Here is a 27,697-nt window from a genome sequence, read left to right as displayed (position 1 = left end):
TAATTTATATGTTATTAGATAAAAATCTCTAAGTTAGGTGTTGATTCATAATAATGGTTCATATTGCTTTACCCCTTTCATTTCCCTTTTAAGCGGAAATTGCAAATTTTTAAGTTATATTTTTAAAATTTATTAAAATAAAGCCTGAAAATAGATGGTATCCATAAACAGTCCTACCTTGTTAAAGAATAATCCTATTAATCCTATAATTCACTATTGCCAGCTGAGAAATTGGCAAAAATATCATTTTCCTCTTCATTTTCAATTGTTTGAAGTTAGCTACTTCATGGTGGAGAATAGAAAACACGGGAGGTATACGTAATTGGGAGGTAATTGTGTTATTATTTCCGGTGTAAATGAGTTTTAAGTGTGAGAATGACACCTATGATCGTATAATAGTGAGTTGACAACCTATTAAGCAAAAGACGTAGAAATAATTATGTTTTGACTTTCTTATAAAATATGAAATTGTGACTTTAAAACAATAAATAGCCCTACACAATAAATAGCCCTATTCATTTACTCCCCAGTTTAAACACATCATTGCCAGTTCTTTACAAATCAAAATCATTTGTTTTAAATCCTCACAACACCATTTGTATTTATCGGACAATATTTTCGTAAGATGTCCTCAAATTAATTATTTGACATTTAATTTAAGACAATAAAATGAAAATATGTAATGGTAGATAATCTTCCAGGTGATAGTCAATGAGATTAACAGAGGGTCAACAAAAGAATTTATACAAGACTTATACATACTAGATCGGAGTGTGGTTAGGCTAAATACTGTACCAGGTAAACATATAAATTGACTTTTTTTGTTATAATAAGAAAATATATATCTAATGATTGAGATTCTTAATGAATAGTTGCCTGCCGACTCTTTCTTTCCTTCCTCTTATCTTATACTCCCTCTCTCTCCTCTTCCCCAATATGCACCCTCACCTCCCTCTCTCTCTCTCCCCTTCACTTTCCCTCCCCTTCACACTCTTTCTCTCCCTTCCCCAGGCTCTCTCTCCCTCCCTACCCTCTCTCTCTCCCTCCCTACCCTCTCTTCTCCCTTCCCTACTCTCTCTCCCTACCCTCTCTCTCCCTCCCTACCCTCTCTCACTCCCTCTCCCACAATCTCCACCCCTTATCTTTCTCTCTCTCTCTTCCCCATGCTGCTCTCTCTCCCCTTCACACACTCTCTCTCCCTTCCTACTCTCTCCTCTCCCCCAATCTCCACCTCTCTCTCTCTCTCTCTCTCTCTCTCTGTGCTCCAGTCTCTCACCCTTCCCCATGCTGCTCTCTCTCCCCCTCCCTACCCTACCCCGTCCCTTAACTGCCTCTCCCTTCTCCATCTCCACATCCCCTCCCCTTACCACCCACATCCCTTTCCCCTATCTTCACTCACCTCTATCTTCCAATTTTGCCTTTGAATTTGCCGATATTGAAATTGAATAAAGTAGGACTTTACTTAAAGTAAGAACGCTACCGTACATATAACCATTTGACTAAATACACATAATTACCATTAAACGACTTAAAGTCAAAATTCAAAACCTATATCTAAATCATAGTCATAATCATAAATATCATCGTCATATTCAAAATCATTCTCTGAGTCTTGTTCTTCACAATGAGATCCACCGCTATCACTAGTATCTCCGTCAGAGTATTGCATTGCTACATGGAGGGCGCTGGCGTAGGCTTCATCATAATGATCGCACTGATCAAGCACCGCCAACGTTGATTTCGGAAGGTTGCCATGAGTTACCACCGAGATATTGTCAATAGGGGGAGGTATATGTGACAATGCCTGTGGGTATCTTTCAGAAATTTCATTCATTTTTGTGGTGTACGGTAAGTCATTATTTAAAACGAAGATACTATCGGACGTAGGTACGAGAAGCTGATATCCGTAAGCCTGAGCACCTGAAGTCTCACAACCTGGGATAGCAGCAGTTTTACGCAGAGCCGTCACCCAACGACTCCGGATTTCGTCCAGAACAAGGGCAGGAGTGCCTGGGTGATGGATGAACACTGTGTCGTCACGGATACACATCACAAACGGTTTCACAAAATCGTCATAACTGATTTCTGGGGCGGAGATCTCCCATGCATTAAAGATCTTAGTTTTAGTGTCAAAGATGGCAAAGCCGACACCCTTCTTAATACAAAATTCTTCAGATGGTCCTGTTCTGTGACGATACCATATATAGACGTGTCGGTTCTCCTTGACTGCAGCGCGAGCCAAGCTGATGAATCTTGACCCTGGTATTTGGAAGCATGTATATTGATGGCTTGTGAGATTACAGAGGAATAAATGACCAGTGCCCTCTTTATTCCCGATAACATACAAATGATTATTACAGTGAACCATTACAGGTGGCGCTGTTCGGTAATTTGTCAGCGTCGTTCGATAACAAGGATTATAGAAATCAACGGTTCGAAACGAGAACAGTGTTGGTTGCCCTGTTATCAAGTCTACGACTAGAATATTAATTTTCATCATGTCCGTGGGATACGGGAAACTGGAACATAAGTAAAGATAAAGCTTGTTGTTTTCACACACCATATTACATACGGTTTGTCTCATTGGAATGGAATGGAGAATTTTTTCTCCTGGCAGTGAATAATGATACCATTTATGATCGACTAAGTTATACACCAAAATTTTCACGAATTTTAATCCTTGATTGCAAACAGCGGTGAATAAAACTGGACTGCATACTTCTGATGGACTTAACTTTTCTACCATTGATTGACACATCCCGCTTTCGGATAAACAGCGTTTCCGTCTATCTGTAAGATGTCCGCTTCCAAACTGATGATCTTCCAGCGATCTACGCATAATTTCCCCTCGTGAAAGTTCACGTCCCATGTGAGCTGTATCGTTTGAGTAATCCGACACCCAGGAACGTATCAGAGATATCAGATCACTTTGGTAGCCTTGTCTCGATGATCTATCATAATCAACCCACGCTTGTACAAGACGTTTTAATTCATTATAACTCACATGTTGGACTACACGGGCATCATCTAAAAGTTTAAATATCGAATTGACCTGAATCTCGAGAATTTCATCGTGGTATAAGAAATAATCGTGGAATCTTGATTCTATAATTTTTTGAGCACATTCACCAACTTCCTTTAAATTAAAATCCTCGGCTAGAAATCGAACGCGTAGACAGTTGGTCAGATCGAGGTTTCCGAGTTCGAGAAAGAATTGCTTGCAGTATTCTTTAATATCATCTAACAAAAGAAAATCAGAGATTCTGACAACATCTTCGATATTACTTGTTGATATATTGATTGAGCCTGTGTACATATAATCAAGAACCACCGAAAAAACAGAATCGTTGTCCAAAATCATCGACTCACTAAGATCGACATCTCCTGATAACTTTTCTCTCATATCACAGGTAAACATAGAAAGAAAGTAAGGACTCCATAGTGCTAAAATGGCTTTGTGAGCTTGGAATGATTGTCCATTTAATTTAATACAAACGTCACATAATTCTCCAGTTTCTCGCTGTCTGAGCAGAGGGCGAATAATATAATCGTTAATATTCCGAGAGAAAGTCTTTTTGGACGACTTCATGTAATGCGTCATGGTAAATGCAAGGTTATAACGTTACTCATAATAGTGCTGGAGATTTTAGGTGAATAAATTATAATTGGTAATCTGTGTGGATCATATAGCAGTCGATCGAAATGAGAATATTATTGATCGTCTCGACATAATCAAAGTGCCTTTAGAGTTATCTTTCTGTTTTACGACCTTGACCTTTAATATCTCATTTTATTTTCGAGTAGCCAGACTTGATTGTAACGGTAAAATCCTTTACAATTTTCGGGAGACTGGATAATGTTGACTTCAACAGGTGAACCCGTAAAGAAGCTAAAAATAGAAGATTGTGAAGATTGAATAAAAAGGAACGGATCGGTTTATGTCGATAAATATAGATCAAAAAGCCACCGTTTGCAGGTGTTAAAAGCTTATAAAATAGCAATGACCACCTTGATCTAAAAGATTAGGCCTAAGTGAGGCCCATCATCATGGCAGGAGAAATTATCCACTTAAATGTTGGAGGAACAAGGTAAACCCAATAATGTCACGTTCATTTTCTCAGATAAAAACTTTCTCTTCTATATTTTCTAGGGACTAAAGATGGCCAATCTGTTTTTTTATGAATTTTGTTTTGCATGGTTTGGCTGCAAGAAAATTATTGAAAATATTTAATATTATTATTATTATTTATTGTTGAAGAAATTATTACAATCGCCATCATTTTTGTCATAATTAATATAAATTAAATGTGAAAGGCACTGTTCTGACAGTGACAATGTTCTGTAATAAATTACTCATTATGATTATGAAACATTTTTTTTTAAGCATTGATCTGTACGATTATCTGAACTCTCATCGATGCATCGCAATTTGTCCTCTCTCGATTCGTGTTTTTTTGCGCGCTTCATTGACATATCAATATTATCATATCGTGACTGCAGTGGCAATACCCATCACTACCCATGATCACTATGCATTCAATACGAGGGGATCACGGTGGCTAAGTGGGTAAGACGCTGGCTCGCCAACCCGGCGGTTGGGTGTTTCGATCCCAGCATTGACCGAGAAAGTTCATCCAGATTTTCCGGTGTGGTTCTCCCTTGTCATTGATGTAGGACAGAGGACCTGACAAAGACAGCTGTCTTGTGGTAAGGATGTGATGGAAAATCGAGGTCCAGTGTACACATTGGCGTGCACGTAAAAGATCCCTTGACAGTTGGAATTCGATATAAGAGTAGGTCGTAGTGCAGCTGTCCGGGCAAAATTTCCTCCATATCACACTGTATGGCGTATGCCCGTCTTCATTAGCCCGATTTAGGAGCAGAACAGTAGGACGTTAAACCCCATTTCATTTCATGTCATTTAATATTAAGCTAATGTAGATGGGGCTAAGCCATGCAGTTTGCTAGGAGTGACAATTTATCCGAAGAGCTCTCTGTGGAATATGCTTATTTCATTTTCCAACTGTCAGCTGATCTTTACTTTGCTGCCATCTACATGAGTGACATGACCTTGTTTTTTGTTCTGTTCGATAGACTAGACACTTTTCCTTGGAGAGCCGTTTGCCCTGCACCAATGAAAAGGGGAATACAGACTGCAAACATACATGTAAAGACACTTAAACATAAATTATGCAAGAGCTACATCTGCCTATTGTATCTTTAAGGTGCAGAACTTCTGTTCAGCTAAGCACTGCAGTGTCATAAATATAATAAACTGTTAATTGAAATGGAATTAATCTTGCTCTTAAAGTAAAAATCTCATGAATCTTAATATATGATGATTGTTGAAAACCATTCGTGGGATCTCTTAATAACAGTGGTTCATTAAGTAACGCGCTGGCTCACAAACCAGAATGTGCATGTTCGATTCTTCTGTTGGCAGGAAAAGTCCTTTGGGATTTCCCAGCATGGTTCCCACTTGTTACTGATGCAGGTCATAGGGCCTGGTGGCGGGGAACAACGTCTAATCTTTCATATGAAGGGAAAAATCAATGTCCCTTTTACACATTGTTGGAATTTGATGAAGAGGAGTTCACAATTAATTAGCACTTGGGGTCGGGTGTCCGAATGATTAACACATGCGAGTCTGATCATAAGGTTTGTCATTGAGTCAAGTGACGTGGTTTTGAATCCCAGCTTGTACGTGACAAGGAGAAGGGTGGCCTGTCAAACATCAAGGGTTTTCACCGGTTTCCTTCCACTGCTAAAGACCCCTACGGGCTAGTGAATTATTGAAATAAAATTTAACCATATGTTAGTCCCGAAATGTCATAGTTTGTGTCAAGTGGACGTTAAACCCCATTTCTCTCTCACTCTTTTAATTAGCCCAGTTGGGGCAGAAAAGTTGTACAATTTGACCCAACCATTTAAACTTTTGTTTGTTTACCTTTCTATCTTTCCAGATTCTCCACGTCAAGACAAACTCTAACATGGATACCAGATTCATTTTTTACAAGGTACATTTAATTTAACATGTAAAATTAAATAAAATAATTAGAGTATATTTGATTAAGATTTCATGTATATAAAATACAAGGGGTGTATATTCTTCCACAATGTACCTTTTTTTCTATCCATACTGATTTTCCTCTCATCCCTGGCCCTATGATCAAAACTTTTCTTAGGTGGTGTCCAAAGAGGGTGCTCGAAGTGAGAAAATAGTAACCGCTGTTAGCCGAAGGATGAAGAGATTTATTTGGAAGACTAAAAAAGACAAATTTTATTTATTTTATGTTATTTACCTTTTCTTCCTTACTCTGTACCTTTTTTACTCAATATTTATTGGCTCAAATAGAATAAAATATATCCCTGTAATATAGGATACAAAATATTCATACATCAGGATATTTGAAACAGTAACTGGTTGTATATATAAGTAATATTATTCTTGTTGGGGCGACACCTTTAAAACCCCTAAAGCTCCGCCAGCTCCTCCAATTAAAGTATGATCGACAAAATAAATAAATATTTAAACTGAGGGCAAGTATTATCACAAAGTCTATTACGTTCAAGTTTGTTAGCAATAACTCATCTGAAACCGATTCTCTGCCAGTAGATATTATATAGAAAGGTAAGAAACAAAGTCTACAACCGTACATTCAGTCAACGCTGTTAATTAAAAAATCGAGTCTACTATTTATTTGGGGGGGGGGGGGAGATGTTTAACAGAAATTTGACTTCCTTCCGAGCAATTTAATAAAATAAAAGATCATTGACCAGACCTAGAAAAGCTATGAGTTTAATTGGTCTGGCATATTAATGTTAAGGCGAGATATTTCTTTTTTTTATAGTATGCTGAGTGGAAGAATTTCGTCTCTACGAGATGAGACCGGTGCAGTAAGTATTATATCATTGATCTCACATGCATATTAAACATACACTATGGGAGATAAGATAAAGAGCTGGCAGTTCTCATTATAATAGTTAAAATCTAGATAATGTAAAGGCAATTTGCTGGAAATCTCAGTCAAATTGATCTACTAGGAACCAAGAATTAAGACATTGATTAAACATCTCATATAAACTATTAATTAGACATTAATTAACTTATCCAAACCATAACCAACTCTCGATGGCATCGCTATCGCGCGATATTTACTGGATTAGGATCCCATTTGCTGCTCGACTTCATAATTTAATCATGAAATGGATGATCGAGACTATATGTTTTTTATCGTACAGACTTTAGTAATGAGGATCGAGGCTAGGCCGAAATTTCAATCGCTTAATTCTCGGTTCATAGTGGATCAGTTTGACTGAAATTTTAAGCAAATTGCCTTTACATATACCTTATAAGGAATCTTTGATGAACCTCATTTGCATACAGAAAAAAGTCTGGACTAAGACGGAAATTAGTGATTTAATGAATCTACAAGGTGATTATGTTTTTGCTAGACGGAGCCGTATTGTCAGTTTGTCTATGTATTAAAGGGTAAAGATGAAATTAAACAAAACTTGTTTCTATTTTAGATATTTATTGACAGAGATCCCAAATTATTTGCTGTTATTTTAAACTTTCTTAGAACTAAAGAAGTAGAATTAAAGTAAGTATTCATTTTCTTTTAACTCTGAAGTCAGAAATTATTTTAAAAAAATGATTTAAAACCAAATTCTAGAGTTCAGTTTATTACAAAAATACATGACCCAAATCTTATACTCTGAATAACAAAAAACAATACAATTTATAGCAGAATTCTAGTTGAAATTTTGACAAGAAAAACATCTCCCAAATCTGTTATGCTGTGAATCAGAAATTATTTAAAAACAACTTTTAAACTTGAATTGTACTTAAAATTCTAATAGGCAAAAATGTCTTCCACGTCTCATATAGTCGGATATTATTTTAAAATATCTATTTAAAACTGAATTCTGTGTTAATTTCGCTCAAGAAAGAATATGTCAGAATTTCATATAGGTATACATCTACTCTGAAGTCAGAAATTATATAACATATTTTAAAATATTGTTTACTATTTCTTGGTGAAAATAAATAATTTATAAACTATAAAATACTAGGTTGCTTTTCTCAACCAGTGTAAAGATGTATACACTCTTGTTTTTTTCAGAAATTTAAATTTATCTCCTTTACGACACGAGGCAGAATTTTATGGTATTACTCCACTAGGTAACTTTATTGTTGATTCTTTACATTGTGATCATTTTGATTTTTTTTTTTGATGAACAAATGAATAGAAAAGGGTAGGGACTTAATCTTATCGGCGTGAAAGTTTTATAACGACAATTCTTTATCCAACTTTCTGTTCATGCATTACGGAAGCATTGACTCCAGTGGAACTTCAACGATTATATAAAGGGAAAAGACACACTCTCTCATACTTGTCTGTGATATCACCTCAGTGGAAGCGGACGTAAAATACAACTAACTCACAATCTCTCTCTCACTTGAACCTGAAAGGTTTGCCTAAGAACTAAACTAATATCTTTATGAGGGAAATCTGTGATGGCTCCCCCTCGTTACTATATGCAAGTAATAAACACAAAAACATAATATGGAACACAATTACTATTTTAATTTAAGGGACATTTCGTTGAAGGTTCTGTCAAAGTTATCAAACAAATAATGATGATTAGAATATACAGAAGGTTTGTATATTATTTTCAACGAAACGTCGCTTAAATTAAAATAGTAATTGTGTTCCATATTATGTTTTTGTGTTTATTACGTATGTCAATTGCTAAATGCCTCTCAAAGAAGATATATGCAAGTAGATAAAAATGAATGTTTAATTTAGATTACCGACAACTTTCCCAGGAAAATACACGGAATGGAATGTACGTTATATAATTACATGCCATCTGATGGTCTAGAGAGAGTTGATTATAGGCTTGTCATGTTAAATATAAATGATATAACATTTGAAGCCTAAAAATAAACAAAAATTTCTTGTCTACGATATCACCCCTGGTAGAAGTGAATGTTAAACTCCAGAAACGAACTAAAACAAACAAGCCTAAAAAAAACCTGCAATATACAGATTTAGCTCCCTAAAAATCCATCTTTAATTATAAGGGGGGTTAGATGGCCGAATGGTTAGCATGTGCACGCTGTATCATAAGGCTTGTCATTCAGTCAACTGGCATGTGGGGGTTGGGTGGATGGCTGAATGGTTAGCACGCGGCGCTGTCATGGGTCAACTGGCGGGGTTTCGATTCCCCGGTTGTACGTAACAAGGAATAGGGTTGCCTGTCCAACCTCGTGGGTTGTTTCCGGGTCCTCCAGGTTTCCTCCCCCTTACGCGCAAGCAAATTATTGAAGTAAAATTAAAAACCATATGTTAGTCCCAAAATGGCCTGGTTTGTGTCAAATGAACGTTAAACCCCATTTTCTCTCTCTCTCTTTAATTATAATCATTTTTCTATTTTTCAGTTCGGCGTCTGGTTTTATGTGAAGATTTAGACGACGCTTCGTGTGGCGATGTTCTATTCCATGGTTATTTACAACCTCCGTGTAAGTTAAAATTCCTGACAAGGACAGCTGACTAGTTGTTCGGATGATACAAAAAATCGAGGTCCCATGTACACATTGGCGTGCACGTAAAAGATCCCTTGGCAGTTGAAATTCGATATAAGAGTAGGCCGTAGCGCCGCTGCCCGGGCAAAATTTCCCTCCTAGCACACTGTATGGCGTATGCCTGTCTTCATTAGCCCAGTTGGAGCAGAACAGTACGACATTGAACCCCATTCCATTTCATTTTCATTTGGAAATTTAAATTAAGCACACTACATGGCGTACAGATTTCAACACTTCAGTCTGGTTTGTGCACGGAGGGTTGGGTGGCTGAATGGTTTAACTTGTGGAGTGTTTCATCATAAGGTCTGTCATTGAGTCAAGTGGCGTGTTTTCGATTCCCCGCTTGTCCAACCTTGTGGGTTTTCTCTGGGTTCTTTAGTTTCCTCCCACTGCTAAAGGCCGCTATGCGCAAGCGAATTAATAAAATAATATTGAACCATATGTTAATCCCGAAATGACTTAGTTTGTGTCGAGTGGATGTTAAACTCCATTTCTCTCCCTCTAACTGGTTGGTGCACATAAAAGAAACACTAATCTCCATTTCATTTCACTTTTAGGATTTTGTGACGTAAAATTTAAATATATTTCTCCTCCTTTGTATCCTCTGATGTATATAATATTCATTGAACTAATTAAAACAATATATTATATTCCAGGTCCTCCATTACCGGAAGGATTGGATAAACAGCGATCAACATCTACAACTAGTTTAGATGTAACAGACGTAGTTCGTGTTGTTGGTGGATCCGTTGTTAGAGTTAGTGAAACTGCTGCTGTTGCCACTGCTTCTAGATCACATTCCAGGTAAGTAATGGTGCACAGTTCACCACTCGCGCAGATATCATAGCGCAGTGATTCTCAACCAGTGTGCCGAGAGATCTTTCTAATTGTGCCGCAAAATTTTTAACGGCACTCTAAGAAAATGCGAAAAACCAGTGACCCCAATTGAGTATTCACTAGTGTCTACTGGTAAATTGATAGCTGTGTTTTTCTTTACATGTATATAGTTTGATTCATTCTAATAATAGGTCTACACTACGTCTTCAAAAAGTCATAACTTCACTCAGAATAAAGTAATTTAAATGAAATTTTCAACATATTCATTTTACATTATCTATTTTTGAACTATTATAGCAAGAATGGACAGCTCTTTATCTAAATCTTACTAATGTATCTTTAATAGAACTATTATAGCAAGAACAGGCAGCTCTTTATTTAAATCTTCCATAATGTATCGTTAATATAACTATTATAGCAAGAACGGTCTAAATCTTACATCTTTAATTGAGTGTCTTTTGATGTAATAAACAGATGTTTTATATTTTGTTTCAGAAACTCGTCGTTAGATAGTAGAATGTGTCACTCCCGTCAAGGTTCTCATGACCTTCGTACTAGAGGTCATTCACGCAATTCATCAGCTGATCTTCGTCATTCTCGTACATCATCACAAGATTTTAGTCGTCTAAAGATGTTTGATTGTGGCAGTAGTTCCACCAGTAAGTACTTTTATCAAGTTCTTTTGAATGAGAGTCAGGGTGGCTCCAGGCTCGCTAACCTGGAGTTCCTGTGTCCGATGCCAGTGTTGGCTGAGAAAGTTTATCAGGATTTTCTGATGTGGTTCTCCCTTGACAGCTGTCTAGTTGTTCGGACGGGATGAAAAACTGAGGCTCGCTAACCTGGAGTTCCTGTGTCCGATGCCAGTGTTGGCTGAGAAAGTTTATCAGGATTTTCTGATGTGGTTCTCCCTTGACAGCTGTCTAGTTGTTCGGACGGGATGAAAAACTGAGGTCCCGTGTACACATTGGCGGGTACGTAAAAGAACCCTCGGTACTGGGAATTCGATATAAAATTAGGCATCAACGCCGTTGTCCAGACAAAATTTCCCTAATAGCATGCTGTATGGTGTATGTCCGTCTTCGTTAGCCCAGTCGGAGCAGTAGGTCGTTAAACCCCATTTCATTTCATGTCTTCTCCAATAACCGTGAAGGAAAACAACACCATACTGTTAAATATCATGTACATTGACATGTACCTTTATATTGTTTATTTACATTGGGCCTTGAACATGTATAATTCTCTGTGGTCACGGTGGCTAAGTGTGTAAGACGCTGGCTCGCTAGCCTGGAGGTCGGGTGTATAATTCTCTTGTAATCTCGCCAAGTCTAATGAAAGTCTGTGATAACTGTCATGGCGGCAACTGATTAAGGAAAATAAATATATGATGTATTGCCTGACCCACTGTAATATAGTCTTGATGTATTGACTGACTCACTGTAATACAGTCTTGATGTATTGAGTCGCCCTCTGTAATATTGTATTGATGTATTGACTCGCCCACTGTAATATAGTCTTGATGTATTGACTCACCCACTGTTATATAGTCTTGATGTAGTCCCTCGCCCACTGTAAAATAGTCTTGATGTATTGACTCGCCCACTGTAATATAGATGTATTGACTCGCCTACTGTAATGTATTGACTGATTTTATTTTATTTGTAGCTGTTATTGTTGAACCATTACGTGTTACTATGGTGAGGGGTCATCATAACTGGATTTGTGTTGCGTATCTTCACTTTGTCTGCTGTTTCAGGTATTACAACTTATATTGTTTCAGTATATCATCATATTAACCCTTTGTTTCAATATATCATATTAACCCTTTATCACTGGGTACATGTAAATATTGACTGCCTCACCTTTAATCATCAATGAGCCATGAGCAGATCAGGTTCAAATCCAGTGAAAATCCGACACATAAGATGGCATCTAGAGTTGATTAATAAATGTCTAATTAATAGTTTATATAACATTCAGGCCTAAAGAAAGACCTGCAATAGGCATTTAGCTCTTGCATAATGTATGTTTAATCACTGCATACAAATTTAGAAAACCTGTTGTCTGCCTGTCCAGATAGACTGGACTCCCTAGCTACGAGAACGTGGCTAAAAACGTTGAGATATATTGATGCAAAACGCGGAGGGTTGAGAGATGAGGTTTCTTATGAACTCTCATGACTAAAATGAAGCTAAAGATTATCGTCACATTTCAATCCTAAAATGACCTAAAAGGGTTTTTTGTGGATGGTATTCTCCATAATTATTCTGTTTGTTTTACAGAATGAAAGATTCCACTGGATGGCATCTGATCTGGGTCAGTCCATATATGGAAATACAGGTAGAGAGAATAGCCATCAATGCCAAAGTTTTAAACCCAAATCAAGATCATTCTAATAAAATGGTGGCAGCATCGTTTGATAGTATGATTAGATTGTGGAATATCAATGATGATGGCGACTCGAGAGAAATAGGTAAGATCTAGTGACACTCAACAAGCAGCCATTTTGAAAATAAAATAAAAGTAGAGTGGAAATATTGATACATGCAACTTGTGTCAAAAAATCGCATCGCGGAAGGCCTATATCGCGAAAGACCCATATCGCAATATACAGGCCCTAAGTTCACAAAGTATTCTCAAACTTAAGTTAAGAATTTACTCAGAATTTTTCTCCTTATTTTATCTAAAATATTGCCCTTTATAAAACTTGTTTTAATGTATCCAATACATCAATAAAAAACTTATGTACAAGATTTTGTGTTTCTGGATCAAAGATATTAAGTCTGAGAATGCTATGTGAAATCGGGGGGCCTGATGTATTGATTTTTTTTGACAGCTCTAGTATAATCTGCAGATAAGAATCACCTTGTAATACCTAAGCCAAATAAACAAACAGTGATTTGATTAACACCTGGAACTGAAAAACTTCAGATTTAATTAAAGAAAGCATTTACTTTGTGACAGTTGTGATCGGTTTTGGGCTGTGCTTTGAGCATGCTCATGCATGGATATTACGTCATAAAAATCGTGTATTATTATTATAATAATCGTATTGTAGTTGATTTTGGGATAGGCAAGCTTTGTTTTTATGTTTCCATGTAAATATGTTTGACATAGTTTTTGGTATACCAGATATCTGGTCATGGGAACCTTCTTGTTGCTGTTTAATTTGGTTATACTCATATTTAACAAGAGTATTTTAATCTGGTCCTACTCAAATTTTTTTTAAGAGTATTATATACATATATTTTCAGGAGTATTTAATCTGAATGTATCCGTAGATTCATTATTTTTTATTGGAAGTCAGTTGGTAGCTCTAAGTCAAACGGGAAAAGTTGGTGTCTGGCATTCAATGACACAACATTGGCAGGTAAACATAACATTTTAATATTTTAATCATTTTGTTTCCATCGTGGTTTACCTTTGTCAGTGGTGTAGGACGGAGGGCCTAGCAAGGACAGCTGTCTAGTCATTTAGATGAGACGAAAAACCGAGGTCCCTTGTACACATTGGCGTGCACGTAATAGATCCCTTGGCAGTTGGAATTCTATATAAGAGTAGGCCTTAGCGCCGCTGTCAGGGAAAAATTTTCCTCATAGCACACTGTATGGCGTAAGCCTGTCTTCCTTAGCCCAGTTGGAGTAGAACAGTAGGACGTTAAACCTCATTTTAATCATTTGATACTTCTTAAATGTAACATATTATATAAAACATTTCTCGGGGGTTGTGGGGTTGAATGGTTTAACGCATGTGCTTTAGATCATAAAGTCTGTTACTGAGTCAAGTCGCATGGTTTCGATCCCCAGCTTATACATGACAAGCAATAGAGTATCCTCCATCTGCATAAGACTTCTGCATGCAAGCAAATTATGAAAATAAAATTGAATCATATCTTAGTCCTGGAATGACCCAATTTGTGTCAAGAAGACGTTGAACTCCTTAGATACTGGAGGACAATTTATTAAAATAATTATCTTTCCGAAAAATTTAGATCCTTGAAGAAAATTAAAATAATTAATTACCTAATTGACGTAGATACTTGAGAACAATTGATTAGAATAATTATTTATGCGAATAATTTAGATCCTTGAAGATAATTGATTTATGATTGATTACATATATATTTATTGGTCTATTTTTAGATACAAGATGTAGTCCCTATAACAAGTTATGATACAGCTGGTTCATTTCTTCTACTAGGTTGTAATAATGGTTCTATTTATTATATTGGTGAGTCAAATATTGGGTTATAATAATGGTTCTATTTATTATAACCATTCACAGTAGTGAAAAATGTCTAGAATCATCAAAATCCTTTTATTTTGCCATTTTTTACATAAATTGCAATGATTGTGTGTTTCCATACAATTACATTATTTTATGAAATAAAGCAATCTATTAGAAAACAAAGAGAAATATTTATTCGCTAAAGTTTGCATTGCGATACATATTTAAAAAAACCCCACATTTCTATATATTGAAATATGAATGGTTTTGATAGCCCTAACATACATTGGGGGTTTGTGGCTTTGTGACACGTTCCATCATAGTGTCTACCATTGAGTCAAGTGGTGTGTTTTCAATCTCTGCTTGTACATGACAAGGAGTAGGGTCTCTTGTCAAACTTGGTCGTTTTTTCCACATGTCCTCCAGTTTCTTTCCACAGCCAGAGACCGCTAAGCACATGTGAATTATTGAAATAAAATTGTTATTCCCGAAATGACTTAACTTGTGTTGTTTGTTGTTGAGTGGACGTTTAACCTTATCTCTCTCTCCCTCCTACATTGTAACATATGTTTCAATATTTTGTTTTCAGATATGCAAAAGTTTCCATTAAGAATGAAGGATAATGATTTATTAGTAACAGAATTATACAAAGATCCGTCTAATGATATGGTAACAGCTCTTAGTGTTTATCTTACCCCTAAAACAAGTAAGTACGATCAACTTTCATAATATTGTAGTTGGCAAGGAAATGAAATGGGGTTTAACATCCTACTGTTCTGTTCCAACTGTACGCTATACAGTGTTATATGAGGGAAATTTTGCCTGGGCACATGTGTTAAACCAATCAACCCCCTAGAGATATTTTATGTTACATTTATGAAGTATCAAATGATTAAAATGAAATGAAATGTGGTTTAACGTCCTACTGTCCTGCTCTGACTGGGCTAAGGAAGGCGGGCATACGCCTTACAGTGTGCTAAGGCCTACTCTTATATCGAATTCCAACTGCCAAGGGATCTTTTACGTACACGCCAATGTATACAGGGGACCTCATCTTTCCGTCGTATCCTAAGGACTAGACAGCTGTCCTTGTCAGGCCCACTGTCAGTTTGCAAGGAATTCAAAATCATCCAAATGACGATCAGAGGTTTTCAGTGGTCATGTTATTCGAAATAAAAATCCTAAGGTCGGAGACCGCTGGTTTTATTCCGAATAACAACCATGGAAATAGGTTCCATTGACTCACACATTGAAAGTATAAAAATTATCTTGTACACTTGAAATTCAAAGCATGTGGTCATTGGAGGTTAATGTTACCTCAATATCAAACCCTAATGACTTTACAGTAGGATAAAACAGGGGTATAGCCACTTTAAAATATCTATAGTTGCTACAGCAGATGTAGTCTGGAGGTGTATAAAACATCAATCGTTGCTATGGGAGATGTAGTCTGGAGGTGTATAAAACATCAATAGTTGCTATGGGATATGTAGTCTGGAGGTGTATAAAACATCAATTGTTGCTATGGGAGATGTAGTCTGGATGTGTGTAAAACATCAATAGTTGCTATGGGAGATGTAGTGTGGAGGTGTGTAAAACATCAATCGTTGCTATTGAAGATATAGTGTGGAGGTGTGTAAAACATCAATAGTTGCTACGGGAGATATAGTGTGGAGGTGTGTAAAAGGTAATTGAATTTGTATAAATATACAATTTTATGTAGGTATAAATGTATTGAATTTGTATAATATATGAATGTTTCTAGGTTTAAGTGGTAATTGGATAGAGATAGCGTACGGCACCAGTTCCGGTACAGTTCGTGTTATAGTTCAACATCCAGAAACTGTCGGACATGGTCCACAACTCTTCCAAACATTTACAGTTCATCGTAGTCCCGTTACCAAGGTGATGTTATCAGAAAAACATCTTGTGTCTGGTAATTATTTTCATTTGTTTTAATCCCAATAACTTTAGTTTGTTTACTAAATATCCAGCACTGAAGAAGTTAAAGACACATTATGTAAGATTTAGATAAAGAGATGTCTGTCTTGCTATAACAGTTCAAAACAAGATAATAAAAACTGAATATATTGAAAATTTCATTCAAATTAACTTATTCTCAACGAAGTTATAAATGTTTGAAGTTTTGACAAGATTTAGCCAAAATATTATCAATTGTCAAGTACCCATTTTAACCTTAAATTATTAAATGGCGCTTGTGTTCTAATCCATTTTTTGGGAGCCACGGTGGCTAGATGGCTAAGACGCTGGCTCGCTAGCCTGGAGGTCAGGTGTTCGATCCCTGCATTGGCCCAGAAAGTACATCCAGATTTTCCGACGTGGTTTCCCCTTGTCAGTGGTGCAGAATGGGGGGCCTGACAAGGACAGCTGTCTAGTCCTTCGAAGGAGACGAAAAACTGAGGTCCCGTGTATGTATTGGAATGCACGAAAAAGATCCCTTGGCAGTTGGAATTCAATATAAAAGTAGGCGATAGTGCCACTGCCCAGGCAAAATTTCCCTCATAGCACACTGTATGGTCTTATGCCCGTCTTCATTATCCCAGTCGGAGCAAAACATTAGGACGTTAAACCCCCATTTCATTTCATTTCATTTCTAATCCATTTAATATCTAAGCCAATTTAAAAAAAGGCTCTGTGCTTTTATTGTGAATTTACTTGTGTTTTTAGTTTGTTCCGAATACAATCATGTCAGAACATGGAGTGTGACGAGGTTTCGTGGAATGATTTCAACGCAGCCAGGATCAACACCACTAGCTTCCTTTAAAGTTGTCTCCCTTGAAGATCTGGATCCACAAGCCAGCTATACTGCAGGCAATGATTTTGGTATGTATAACAATGTATAGCCTGTTTTAGGTTAATAGTGTGTTTGTATACTAGATTTAGATATACTATCGTAGCTTTGTCCTATATGAATATCACAATAAGTAAGGTGCTTTTTCACCATTTATTTTAACTCCAGAGACATATACTATGGTTTCACCTAGTAGGTTTCACCCATCATCTATGTTTTGATTAATTACTCTTTAATTCTTTATCTCTAATATCTAATGACTTCACCTAGTAGGTTTCACCTGTCATTTCCTCTTTAATTCTTTATCTCTAATATCTAATGACTTCACCTAGTAGGTTTCACCTGTCATTTCCTCTTTAATACTTTATCTCTAATATCTAATGACTTCACCTAGTAGGTTTCACCTGTCATTTCCTCTTTAATTCTTTATCTCTAATATCTAATGACTTCACCTAGTAGGTTTCACCTGTCATTTCCTCTTTAATACTTTATCTCTAATATCTAATGACTTCACCTAGTAGGTTTCACCTGTCATTTCCTCTTTAATTCTTTTTCTGTATATACCATGTCGTAACCCTAACCCTAGTTATCACAATTAAACCTCAGTATACTCATTTTGTGTAACCCATTAAGCTAAAGTTTGATAATTGTTATTTCATGACATCTCTGTTATTGTTGACTATACCTTATATATAGCGTGGTTTCGATTCCCCGGTTGTACGTGACAAAGAGTAGGGTCACCTGTCCAACCTCGTGGGTTTTCTCTGTGTCCTGTTTCCTCCCACTGCTAAAGACCCCTACGCGCAAGCGAATTATGAAAATAGAATTGAATCATATGTTAGTCCCGAAATGACCTAGTTTGTGTCGAGTGGACGTTAAACCCCATTTCTCTCTCTCTGTACCTTATATATAACACTGTCATAATTTTTTTCCTCATCTGTATGCTTGATAACGACCAGTGAAATCTTGTCGAAACGTTGTGTGTATATAATATAGTGATTGTTATCCATACAACTGTGTTGTGTTATATTATGTCTGTTTACTGGATTTAAAAATACTGCCGTAGCTTTATCGTTATACTGTACTGATTTGATCGTTTTTAGTCTTTTTTTCATAAACTGAACTGAGGGAACAGAAATCAAATCTTCTGCAAACTTTTCTGCAATGATCAACATCTGAAATATTTGGTGCCTGATCTTTTTCATATTTCTGTAACGCTTTGGATACCTTACCCCTAAAACTAAAGTCTGCTGAAACATTAACTTCATTTAAATCAAAGCTAAAGACCCATCTTTTTAAACGTTATATTAAACTGGGACATGATAATTATCATGTGTAATTTGTGTTATAGTATGCTTGATGTGTGGTCAACGCATAGAGCATTTCCCTATTGTGATATGGATTTTAGCGCTTTATAAGACTCCTTCAGATTTAAGCCAGCAATAGCAAAGGTGCCTTGCTTTCTGTAAATGATACGAAATAAAACAACAGAATAATTTGGACCTGGGGCCTTATTCAAGAAATCTTAAACTAATTGTTGATTGGCTGAGCACTTAAGTTAAAGCACCAATATTAGGTCTTGGCCAATGGAAAGGCTGCATTCTTAAGATAATCATGTTTAAGTTTTCTTCAAGTTCGTCAGCAATTGTCTGAGTTATTGTTATCTGATATTTGATGTAATAACTTTGTTTGATGTGATATCAGTAATAACTTTGTTATTTGATGTAATATCTGATGTAATAACTTTGTTTTATTTAAAAGGGCATTATGGGATATTAGATAAAGAGCTGACAGTTATCGCTATGATAGTTAAAAAATAGATAACGTAAATAGAATATGCTGAAAATATCAGTCAAATCACTCCACTCTGAACCAAGATATTAGCGATTGAATTTTAGGCCTAGCATCGATCATCATTTCTAAAATTGGTATGATAAAAAAAAAATCTTGATTATCCATTTCGACGTTAAATCATCCATCACAAAATGTATTCAAATCCAGTTAGTTAATATCACAGACTAGTGATGACATCGAAAGTTGATTATGGTCTGGATAAGTTATTTAATGTCTAATTAATAATTTCGATAACATTTCAGGCCTAAATAAAAACCTGCAATAGGCAGATTTAGCTCTTGCATAATGTATGTTTAATATTTGATGTAATAATTTCAGGTCCATTTGGTGAACAAGATGATCAGCAAGTATTCGTACAGAAAGTTGTACCAGAAACAGATCAACTTTTTATACGATTTTCTTCCTCGGGTCAAAGGTTAGTTAAATTATTTTTGTGATTTACAAAATACGGCTTAGGTAAATTGGCTTTTCAAATCATCAGCAAACATTGATATATTAAGCTATAGATATGCCAAGTATTGCCAACAGCATTTTTTCCAGAAATAGCAGGTGGTAGGGCACTGGCCGTTTGATTCAGGATGTCTCATGTTCATATCCTGTCTGGGGAGTTGTACTGGACAAAAGGAGTAGGGTCGCCTGTCTAACCTCGTGGGTTTTCTCTGGGTCTTCCAGTTTTCTCCCGCTGCGAAAGACCCCTACACGCTAGCAAATTATTAAAATGAAATTGAACCATATGTTAGTCCTAAAATGACCTAGTTTGTGTCGAGTGGACTTTCAACATACACAGCAATGTCAGAGTGTCAAGCAATTCTTTGTCAGTGAATTTGAAATTTTTTTGATGTTTGACAGCTTGTCTCTGTTGGTGTCGCAGTGATGCTCACATTGTTAATTTTGTTCTGGTGATATGGAGGCAGAATCGTTAACAAATTGTCTAAAAATATGGTGTTGACATATTCTAACCTCAATATATACCTACGAAAGCTACCAGTGCAGCATGTAACTAAAGAGGCATTATGGGAGATTTGATAAAGAGTTGACAGTTTTCGCTATAATTGTTAAAAAAAAATAGACAACGTAAATAGAATATATTGAAAATGTCAGTCAAATTGCTCTACTCTGATCCGAGAAATAAGCTTTTGAATTTTGGGCTAGCCTCGATCATAATTACTAGAGTCGGTATGATAAAAAATAGTCTCGATTAACCATTTTGATGTTAAATCATCCTTCACAAAATGTATTCCAATCCGCTAAATATCGCAGAGTAACTTTGGCATCGAGAGTTTATTATGGTCTGGATAAGTTAATTAATGTCTAGTTAATAATTTAGATAACATTTCAGGCCTAAAGAAAGACCTGCAATAGACAGATTTACCTCTTGAGTAATGTATGTTTAACCATGTTTATTTTATTGTTTTCAGGGTTTGTGTTATAAAGTCAGTTGATTCCAGTACTATCAGTGCTTTCTGTGTACACGAATGTGAGGGTTCAAATAGAATGGGTTCACGACCTAGAAGATATTTATTTACTGGACATACTAATGGTAGCATACAGGTCAGTATAAAATAATCTTTTATTTCGAGGAGATTCTCAAAGCACGTTGAGGCAGACTGATAATCAGACCATCAAACTCTCTTTTTTTGCAACTTTTGTTGAAATGAAATGAAATGAAATGGGGTTTAACGTCCTACTGTTCTGCTCCTAACCTGGGCTAATGAAGACGGGCATACGCCATACAGTGTGCTATGAGGGAAATTTTGCCCGGGCAGCGGCACTATCGCCTACTCTTATATCGAATTCCAACTGCCAAGGGATCTTTTACGTGCATTCCAATGTATACACGGGACCTCGGTTTTTCGTCTCATCCAAATGACTAGACAGCTGTCCTTGTCAGGCCATCCGTCCTGCATCACTGACAAGGGGAAACCACGCCGGAAAATCTGGATGAACTTTCTCGGCCAATGCAGGGATCGAACACCCAACCTCCATGGTTTCGATTCTAAGCTTGTAAGTGACAAGGAGTAGGGTCGTCTGCCTAATCTCGTGTTTCTTCTCCAGGTTTCCTCCTACTGCATAGGACCCCACCCACCCCATGCACAAGCAAATTATTGAAATAAGATTGTACCATATGTTAGTCCCATAATGACCTAGTTTATGAAAAGTAGACATTAAACCCGAATTCTCTCTGTTAGAAATTATATTTTTGAATTTTACAAATTTATTTTAGATGTGGGATTTAACGACTGCTATGGATCAGCTGAACAAGGAACAAAGTAAGTATACTTATTACATAACATCCACTGAACCATACTGTCAATAACGCTACTTCATTTTAATTCCAGAATGTTCTGAATTGACTTCACATTTCATGTTTTTTATTCATGGTAGGGTATTGTGAATTCACGTGTCTATACCTCTTTGTCAGCATGGTGTCCACAAAAAATATATTGGACTTAAAAATGAAATATTAGTAAGGCTTATGATAATTATTTATTAATTAAATATTCCATAACTAGGTCTTGACCGACATATACGGCCAACGTGGAACCCATGCCATAAAGGTTTCCAAAAGTCTTTCACATTAGTTTTAGCTGACCTGTCATAAAACTTCATTTTATATCACACCAGTTTTATACAGAGTTATTCCCCATTGTCAACGAAACCTTGGGAACGCTTGATTGTTAGTCCTGAACGTCCAGAATGGACAGAATTGCATTCGAGTTACACAGAATTCTGTCCTATCATAGTTCTTTCAGTCCAGAAAACGGAAGCAATTAAACGCAACCAATGTTTCAGCTGTCATGATTGGATGGGATATTTTCATATCAGACATAATGTGCGTTACAGTCCCAAATATCCTATTCACTCGGGGGGGTGGATGGCCGAATGGTTGAGTAGAATGGCAGGGTTTCGATTCCCCAGTTATACGTGACAAGGAGTAGGGTTGCCTGTCCAACCTCGTGGGTTTTCTCCGGGTCTTCAGGTTTCCTCCCACTGCTAAAGACCCCTACGCGCAAGCGAATTATTGAAATAAAATTAAAAACCATGTGTTAGTCCCGAAATGCCTAGTTTGTGTCGAGTGGACGTTAAACCCCATTTCTCTCTCTCCCTATTCACTCGATGTAACTATCTTTTGGGATTCCAGAATGCTCAGTCGAGTATACCCCTTGAAACTCTGTACGGGTCAATGATTTTAAGGTTATTTGTCTCCCCTCAAAATGCTATTGTAGAACATTTATTTGTTGTTAGGAAATACTGTGTATATTGGTTGCCAGGAAACCCTATTTATTTACTGTGTTAATAACGGTCTGATGGAATTTTCAAAATGACATGGATTAATTATTTACTTTTTCATTTCCAGAATTGAGCCCCGGTGGACCAACTCCCACAGAACTTGTCCATCTTCTGGATCAATGTGATCTTAGTTCCTCTCGTTCTTCCACGCCCTGTCTAAGTCCTGCACCGTCATTGGTTGGAGGTCTACCCTACACACAGTTCTACAACAAGCTGCGTACCTGTCATTTAGCCTCACAAAATGTAAATTCCGCAGCACAAGACCCTGGAGAAGACAGTGATGTTCAGGTTACTGGATTTTAGAAACTACATACACATGAAATAAGGTGATTGGATTGGTCAGTTTAAACTGTCTGCTCCAATGAAAATTACCATTTTATTTTCGGTGTTACTAACTTTTGTAATATGGTTTCCTTGTTTGTGTGTTTTTTAGTTTGATTATTTCAGTTGTGAGGGTTTTTCTATTTAACAATACCTGTATCTTTCTAGAGGAACCCCCTTCCCCCCCCACCCCTTCCCCCCCAAATTGTTTAAAAATTTGTAAAAACTGCTTAAAATCACCATAAATCATCTAATTTGTACTTCTGTCCAGTTTAAAGCTGACCATTCAATTTTGATAATGAGTGTCCAATTTACAAGTGTTTAATTTCTCAATCATTGTTAAAAAATAAACAACCCAATTGATTAATGATGTATAATGATTAATTTTTGATGGGATATGAATAACAGAAAGAATAAAAGGATGACCAAGTTGAATCAGTGAATATTTTTAAAATCTTTTTTTCTATTAATTGTAACCACATAAATCGTAACCACAAATACGGCTGTCGGTAAAGTGGTAATTTGGCATAAAATCTAAACACTCTTCATTTCTCGAAGACGTCCGGGAAAATAATGCCTTATCTAAAAACTAAACCCCTTTCAAATCTAAAACATTCCGAGAAACTGGACGGTCGTAAAGTAGACGATAAATGTCAAAACTAAACGGTGTTTCTAAATCTACACGCTAGCACAAACTGGGCGTTTTTGATAAATCTTGACGGCATTTAACACATTGTTGACGAGTATTAGATTCTAGATGATAAGGGTAGTTTCTTACCTTTTTTCGTAAAATCTGGATGATACCCGGTCCCTAGTGTAAATACTTGTAAATTGGACACTCATTATCAAAATTAATCAGTCAGCTTTAAACTGGACACATGTACAAATTAGATGATTTTTGGTGATTTTAAATGATTTTTACGAATTTTTAAACAAAGATTTGATATTAAACGAATGTGAAAGAAATTAGTGCTAGATACATAAGATTGAATAATACCTGGGTTACAGTGTTATGGAACATCTCCACTAACAAAATCATTTGCTAAGATTACTCCATGAAAAAAAAAAGAATTTATCAAGATCCCTCCATGAAAAAAATATATTTTTAAGAACCCCTCCACTAACAAAATTCATTTTTCCTGACACCTCCACCAACAAAATTCATTTCTCAAGACCCATCCTGCAAAAGGCAATTTGATTTAATAGCTTACCAACCCCCATAGCTAATTTAAATGGAACAGTCCTCATCTCCTTTTTTTGTTGTTGTTTTGCTTTTCAGTTTATTTTTGTTAGAATTTTTATATGAGAGGGGTGGGGGCAGTGTTTATTAAACAAGAGGTGGTGTGGGCAGTGTTTAATAAAGGAGATTGATGTGGGCAGTGTTTATTTTATGAGAGGGGGGTATTGGCAGTGTTTATTATATGAGAGGGATGTGGGCAGTGTTTATCATACGAGAGGTGGTGGGAGCAGTGTTTATTATACGAGAGGCGGTGGGAGCAGTGTTTATTATACGAGAGGCGGTGGGGGCAGTGTTTATTATATGAGAGGTGGTGGGGGCAGTGTTTATTATATGAGAGGTGGTGTGGGCAGTGTTTATTATATGAGAGGTGGTGGGGGCAGTGTTTATTATATGAGAGGTGGTGGGGGCAGTGTTTATTATATGAGAGGGATGTGGGTAATGTTATTATATGAGAGGTGGTGTGGACAATGTTTATTATATGAGAGGCGGTGGGGGCAGTGTTTATTATATGAGAGGTGGTGGGCAGTGTTTTTTATATGAGAGGTGGTGTGGGTAGTGTTTATTATATGAGAGGGATGTGGGTAATGTTATTATATGAGAGGGTGGTATGGGTAGTGTTTATGGTGAAAGAATAACTTTTTATTTACTGTTTGTTAACATGTTTGGGTTTATTTTTTTATAAATTTCATTGAAGGTTACATTTCATCACTGGTTTGATATTTAAAATTTAGAAGTCATGGCAGTTTTTTTTTTCTTCAATGTAGAATCATAATTTATCATCAAATCACCCAGTTTATTGGGTGTTGCAATAACACTTCATTTAATTTAAAGCACATAATGCTTTCTTTCTGTATGTGCTTATTTTGTAAACCACTAACTAGAAATGTACTAATATTACATTTTTTTTCCTCTTCAGGCTAGTCAGTTTCGGGAACGACCGGGTGATACAGAGGGAGCATGCAACACTCCAACAACCAATGAAAAGAGTAGTTATTGGGTTTAAACAGTATCGTCCAATCATCTGTGATGTAACATTTTGTATTTAAACAATTTCCATATTTCACGTTTTCATCTTTCCCATTATGTATGATAATATTTCATTTTTGTTTTCACAATTATTATCAAAGTGACCCAGACACCTTTATGGTTTTTTTTTGTTGTTTTTTTTTTCTTGCTTTAACTTTTAATTTACAGTGTTGTAAAACAAGAAATTAATTTGACATGACCTTATATTGAAACATATTTTATAGAATTATGAAGTAGCTTGGAATTAATAGTATATACAGAGCCGGGAACAGTAGACCTTGTAAATATATTTAACCAGTTAACTGCGTAGGGCGTTATATAATGTCCTGGACAACTGCCACTCACCGTGTGTAGGACGTAATATAACGCCCTGGAGGTATTTTCCCCAACCTATTCTTCGAACACGATCGCAGCATGTGTAGGACGTTATATTCGCCTGGTCAAGGAAATCTAATTGAAGGGAGACAACTCTATTTACCGTTAGTTTTAATATGGTATTAGACCACTAAAATTTGTATTCAGGAAGAAATAGGCCAAAAAATGACATTTTTCATCAAATTAATTACTCAATAGGGGGTAGTTAACGTTTTAAAAACTACGCAGTTAAGGGGTTAAAGATACATTATGGGAGATTAGATAAAAAGCTGACAGTTCTCGCTATAATAGTTAGAAACTGAAAATTTCAGTCAAATTGATCCACTATGAACTGAGATATTAACGATTGAATTTTGGGCCTAGCCTCGATCTTCATTACTGAAGTCGGTACGATAAAAAACATAGTCTTGATTATCCATTTCTTGATTTAATCATGAATGAGAATTGATTGAACAGCAGATCAGATCCTAATCCGATAAATATCGCAGGCTAGTGATGACATCATTGAGTTGATTATGGTCTGGATAAGTTAATTAATGTCCAATTAATAATTTAGATAACATTTCAGGCCTAAAGAAAGACCTGCAATAGGCAGATTTAGCTTCTGAATAATGTATATTTAATTAACTGACTGGTGAATTAGACAAGTTTTTATGTAACAATTGTAAGTTTTTAATACCACATTAAATGTTATCATGTTGTCAAGTTGTGTTCACGATTATCACAATCTGTAACTAACCAATACAGGATTACAGCTTTATATATTGTTATTTATATATAAATATTGTAGGGTTTATTGTACAATTTATATATAAATATTGTACAGTATATTGTATATTGCACAGTTTATATATAACTATTGTAGTGTTTATTGTATATTCTAAAGTGTATATATTATTTATATGCTGGTGTTATTTGTCTATCTATGAAAGATGATATTATAGGCAATAACTATCTATTATAGCAATTATCCCAGTGGTGGGTGTTCTAGTTGTTGTTAGATTAGCAATTATCCCATTGGTGGCTGTTCTAGTTGTTGTTAGGTCAACAATTATCCTAATGTCAGTCGTTCGGGTGACAATTATCACAGTGGTGGCTGTTCTAGTTGTTAGATTAACAATTATCTTAGTGGCAGTTGTCCGGCTTCCAAATGATGTAGCAGCAGTTGTCTGGATTGTAAATGTCCAGGAGGCAGTTGTCTGGTTGGAAGTTGTTCTAGTTGCAGTTGTCTGGGTGACAGTTGTTTGTATACATGTATACTACAGATGATATTTTATTTATATGAGGAGCCTAGTCTGTTGTTAGTCCCGTAAATGACCTAGTTTGCGTATGTCTCTCTCTGTCAGTTACTAAGTTTATATAACAAGCACTTGATGGAAAGAGGGAAATAGGGTTTAAGGTCTACTCTACTAATATTCAATAATTCGCTTGTGCAATATGGTACATTAGCTGTGGGACAAAACCCAACGAGGTTGGACAGGCAAGGTGAGAAACAAACTTGTCTATCTACCAGTTAGGATTGTTGGTAGTTATATTATTTTATATTATGAAAGATAAGTAATAATTATGTTATAAAAGCTGGTCTTGTCTATTATAATAAATGGTTTTTTTATGATATTGTATTGATAATGTTGTGATTTAAAAGTATATTGTTATATATTCTAACAGACTTTCTGGTTATTTATATATTGGAATCACAAATATATTTATCCCCAAAGTCCAGCTTAGGCATGTGCCTGAGGGGCCCAGGCCCCGCGGTTCATGGCACAAAGAGAAAAAATTCAAATTCCAGATGAAAGTTTCACGGTAATCGATCTAGTGGCACGAGGGCGGAGACTGAGCTATACCTCAACCTTCTCTATGAAGTTAAACTTGGTGATTGGTCTAGGCTTCTAGCACCGCGATGGGCGGAGACTGGGTGAATCTGCAACCCCTCAACTTTCTCTGTGATTGGTCAAAACCCATTCAAAAGGATAAGCCCCGCGATTCTAGTCAGGCCCAGGGTCCCTCTCCGGTTCAGCTGGGCTTTGCATATCCCTGACAATATTGATGTAACCATTGGTGCCTGTACTTGAACACCTTAAGAATTTTAGAAGTAAAATAGAGTAGACAACGTTATAAGGGC

General features: G+C 36.3%; 2 protein-coding genes across 3 annotated transcripts; one reads left to right on the top strand and one right to left on the bottom strand.

The window, feature by feature from the left end:
* Positions 1–1,381: 1,381 nt before the first annotated feature.
* Positions 1,382–3,731, bottom strand: LOC126820386 (ring canal kelch homolog). Its single transcript, XM_050548299.2, has one exon. It carries the CDS (start codon positions 3,599–3,601, stop codon positions 1,535–1,537), a length of 2,067 nt encoding a protein of 688 aa, XP_050404256.1. The 5' UTR covers positions 3,602–3,731; the 3' UTR covers positions 1,382–1,534.
* A 135-nt stretch (positions 3,732–3,866) lies between these two features.
* Positions 3,867–27,237, top strand: LOC126820385 (BTB/POZ domain-containing protein KCTD3). 2 transcript variants are annotated; one of them, XM_050548296.2, is made up of 20 exons: positions 3,867–4,088; positions 5,964–6,017; positions 6,852–6,897; positions 7,531–7,604; positions 8,127–8,185; positions 9,449–9,529; positions 10,249–10,396; positions 10,925–11,088; positions 12,092–12,182; positions 12,709–12,899; positions 13,681–13,796; positions 14,569–14,656; positions 15,243–15,359; positions 16,419–16,589; positions 17,342–17,497; positions 19,638–19,734; positions 20,738–20,870; positions 21,544–21,589; positions 22,678–22,898; positions 25,088–27,237. In XM_050548296.2, the coding sequence occupies exons 1-20, from the start codon at positions 4,048–4,050 to the stop codon at positions 25,172–25,174; spliced, it is 2,181 nt and encodes a 726-aa protein (XP_050404253.1). In that variant the 5' UTR covers positions 3,867–4,047; the 3' UTR covers positions 25,175–27,237. The 2 variants fall into 2 exon arrangements, with proteins under 2 accessions (XP_050404253.1, XP_050404254.1); XM_050548297.2 differs by having other exon boundaries at positions 3,868–4,088; positions 22,678–22,936.
* The last annotated feature ends 460 nt before the right edge of the window (positions 27,238–27,697 follow it).

This window comes from Patella vulgata, chromosome 5 (assembly GCF_932274485.2).
Source record: "Patella vulgata chromosome 5, xgPatVulg1.2, whole genome shotgun sequence".
In the NCBI taxonomy this organism is placed as follows: domain Eukaryota; kingdom Metazoa; phylum Mollusca; class Gastropoda; family Patellidae; genus Patella; species Patella vulgata.
Note: the sequence above shows the minus strand (reverse complement) of the source record. Positions and strands in the feature narration are given on the sequence as shown.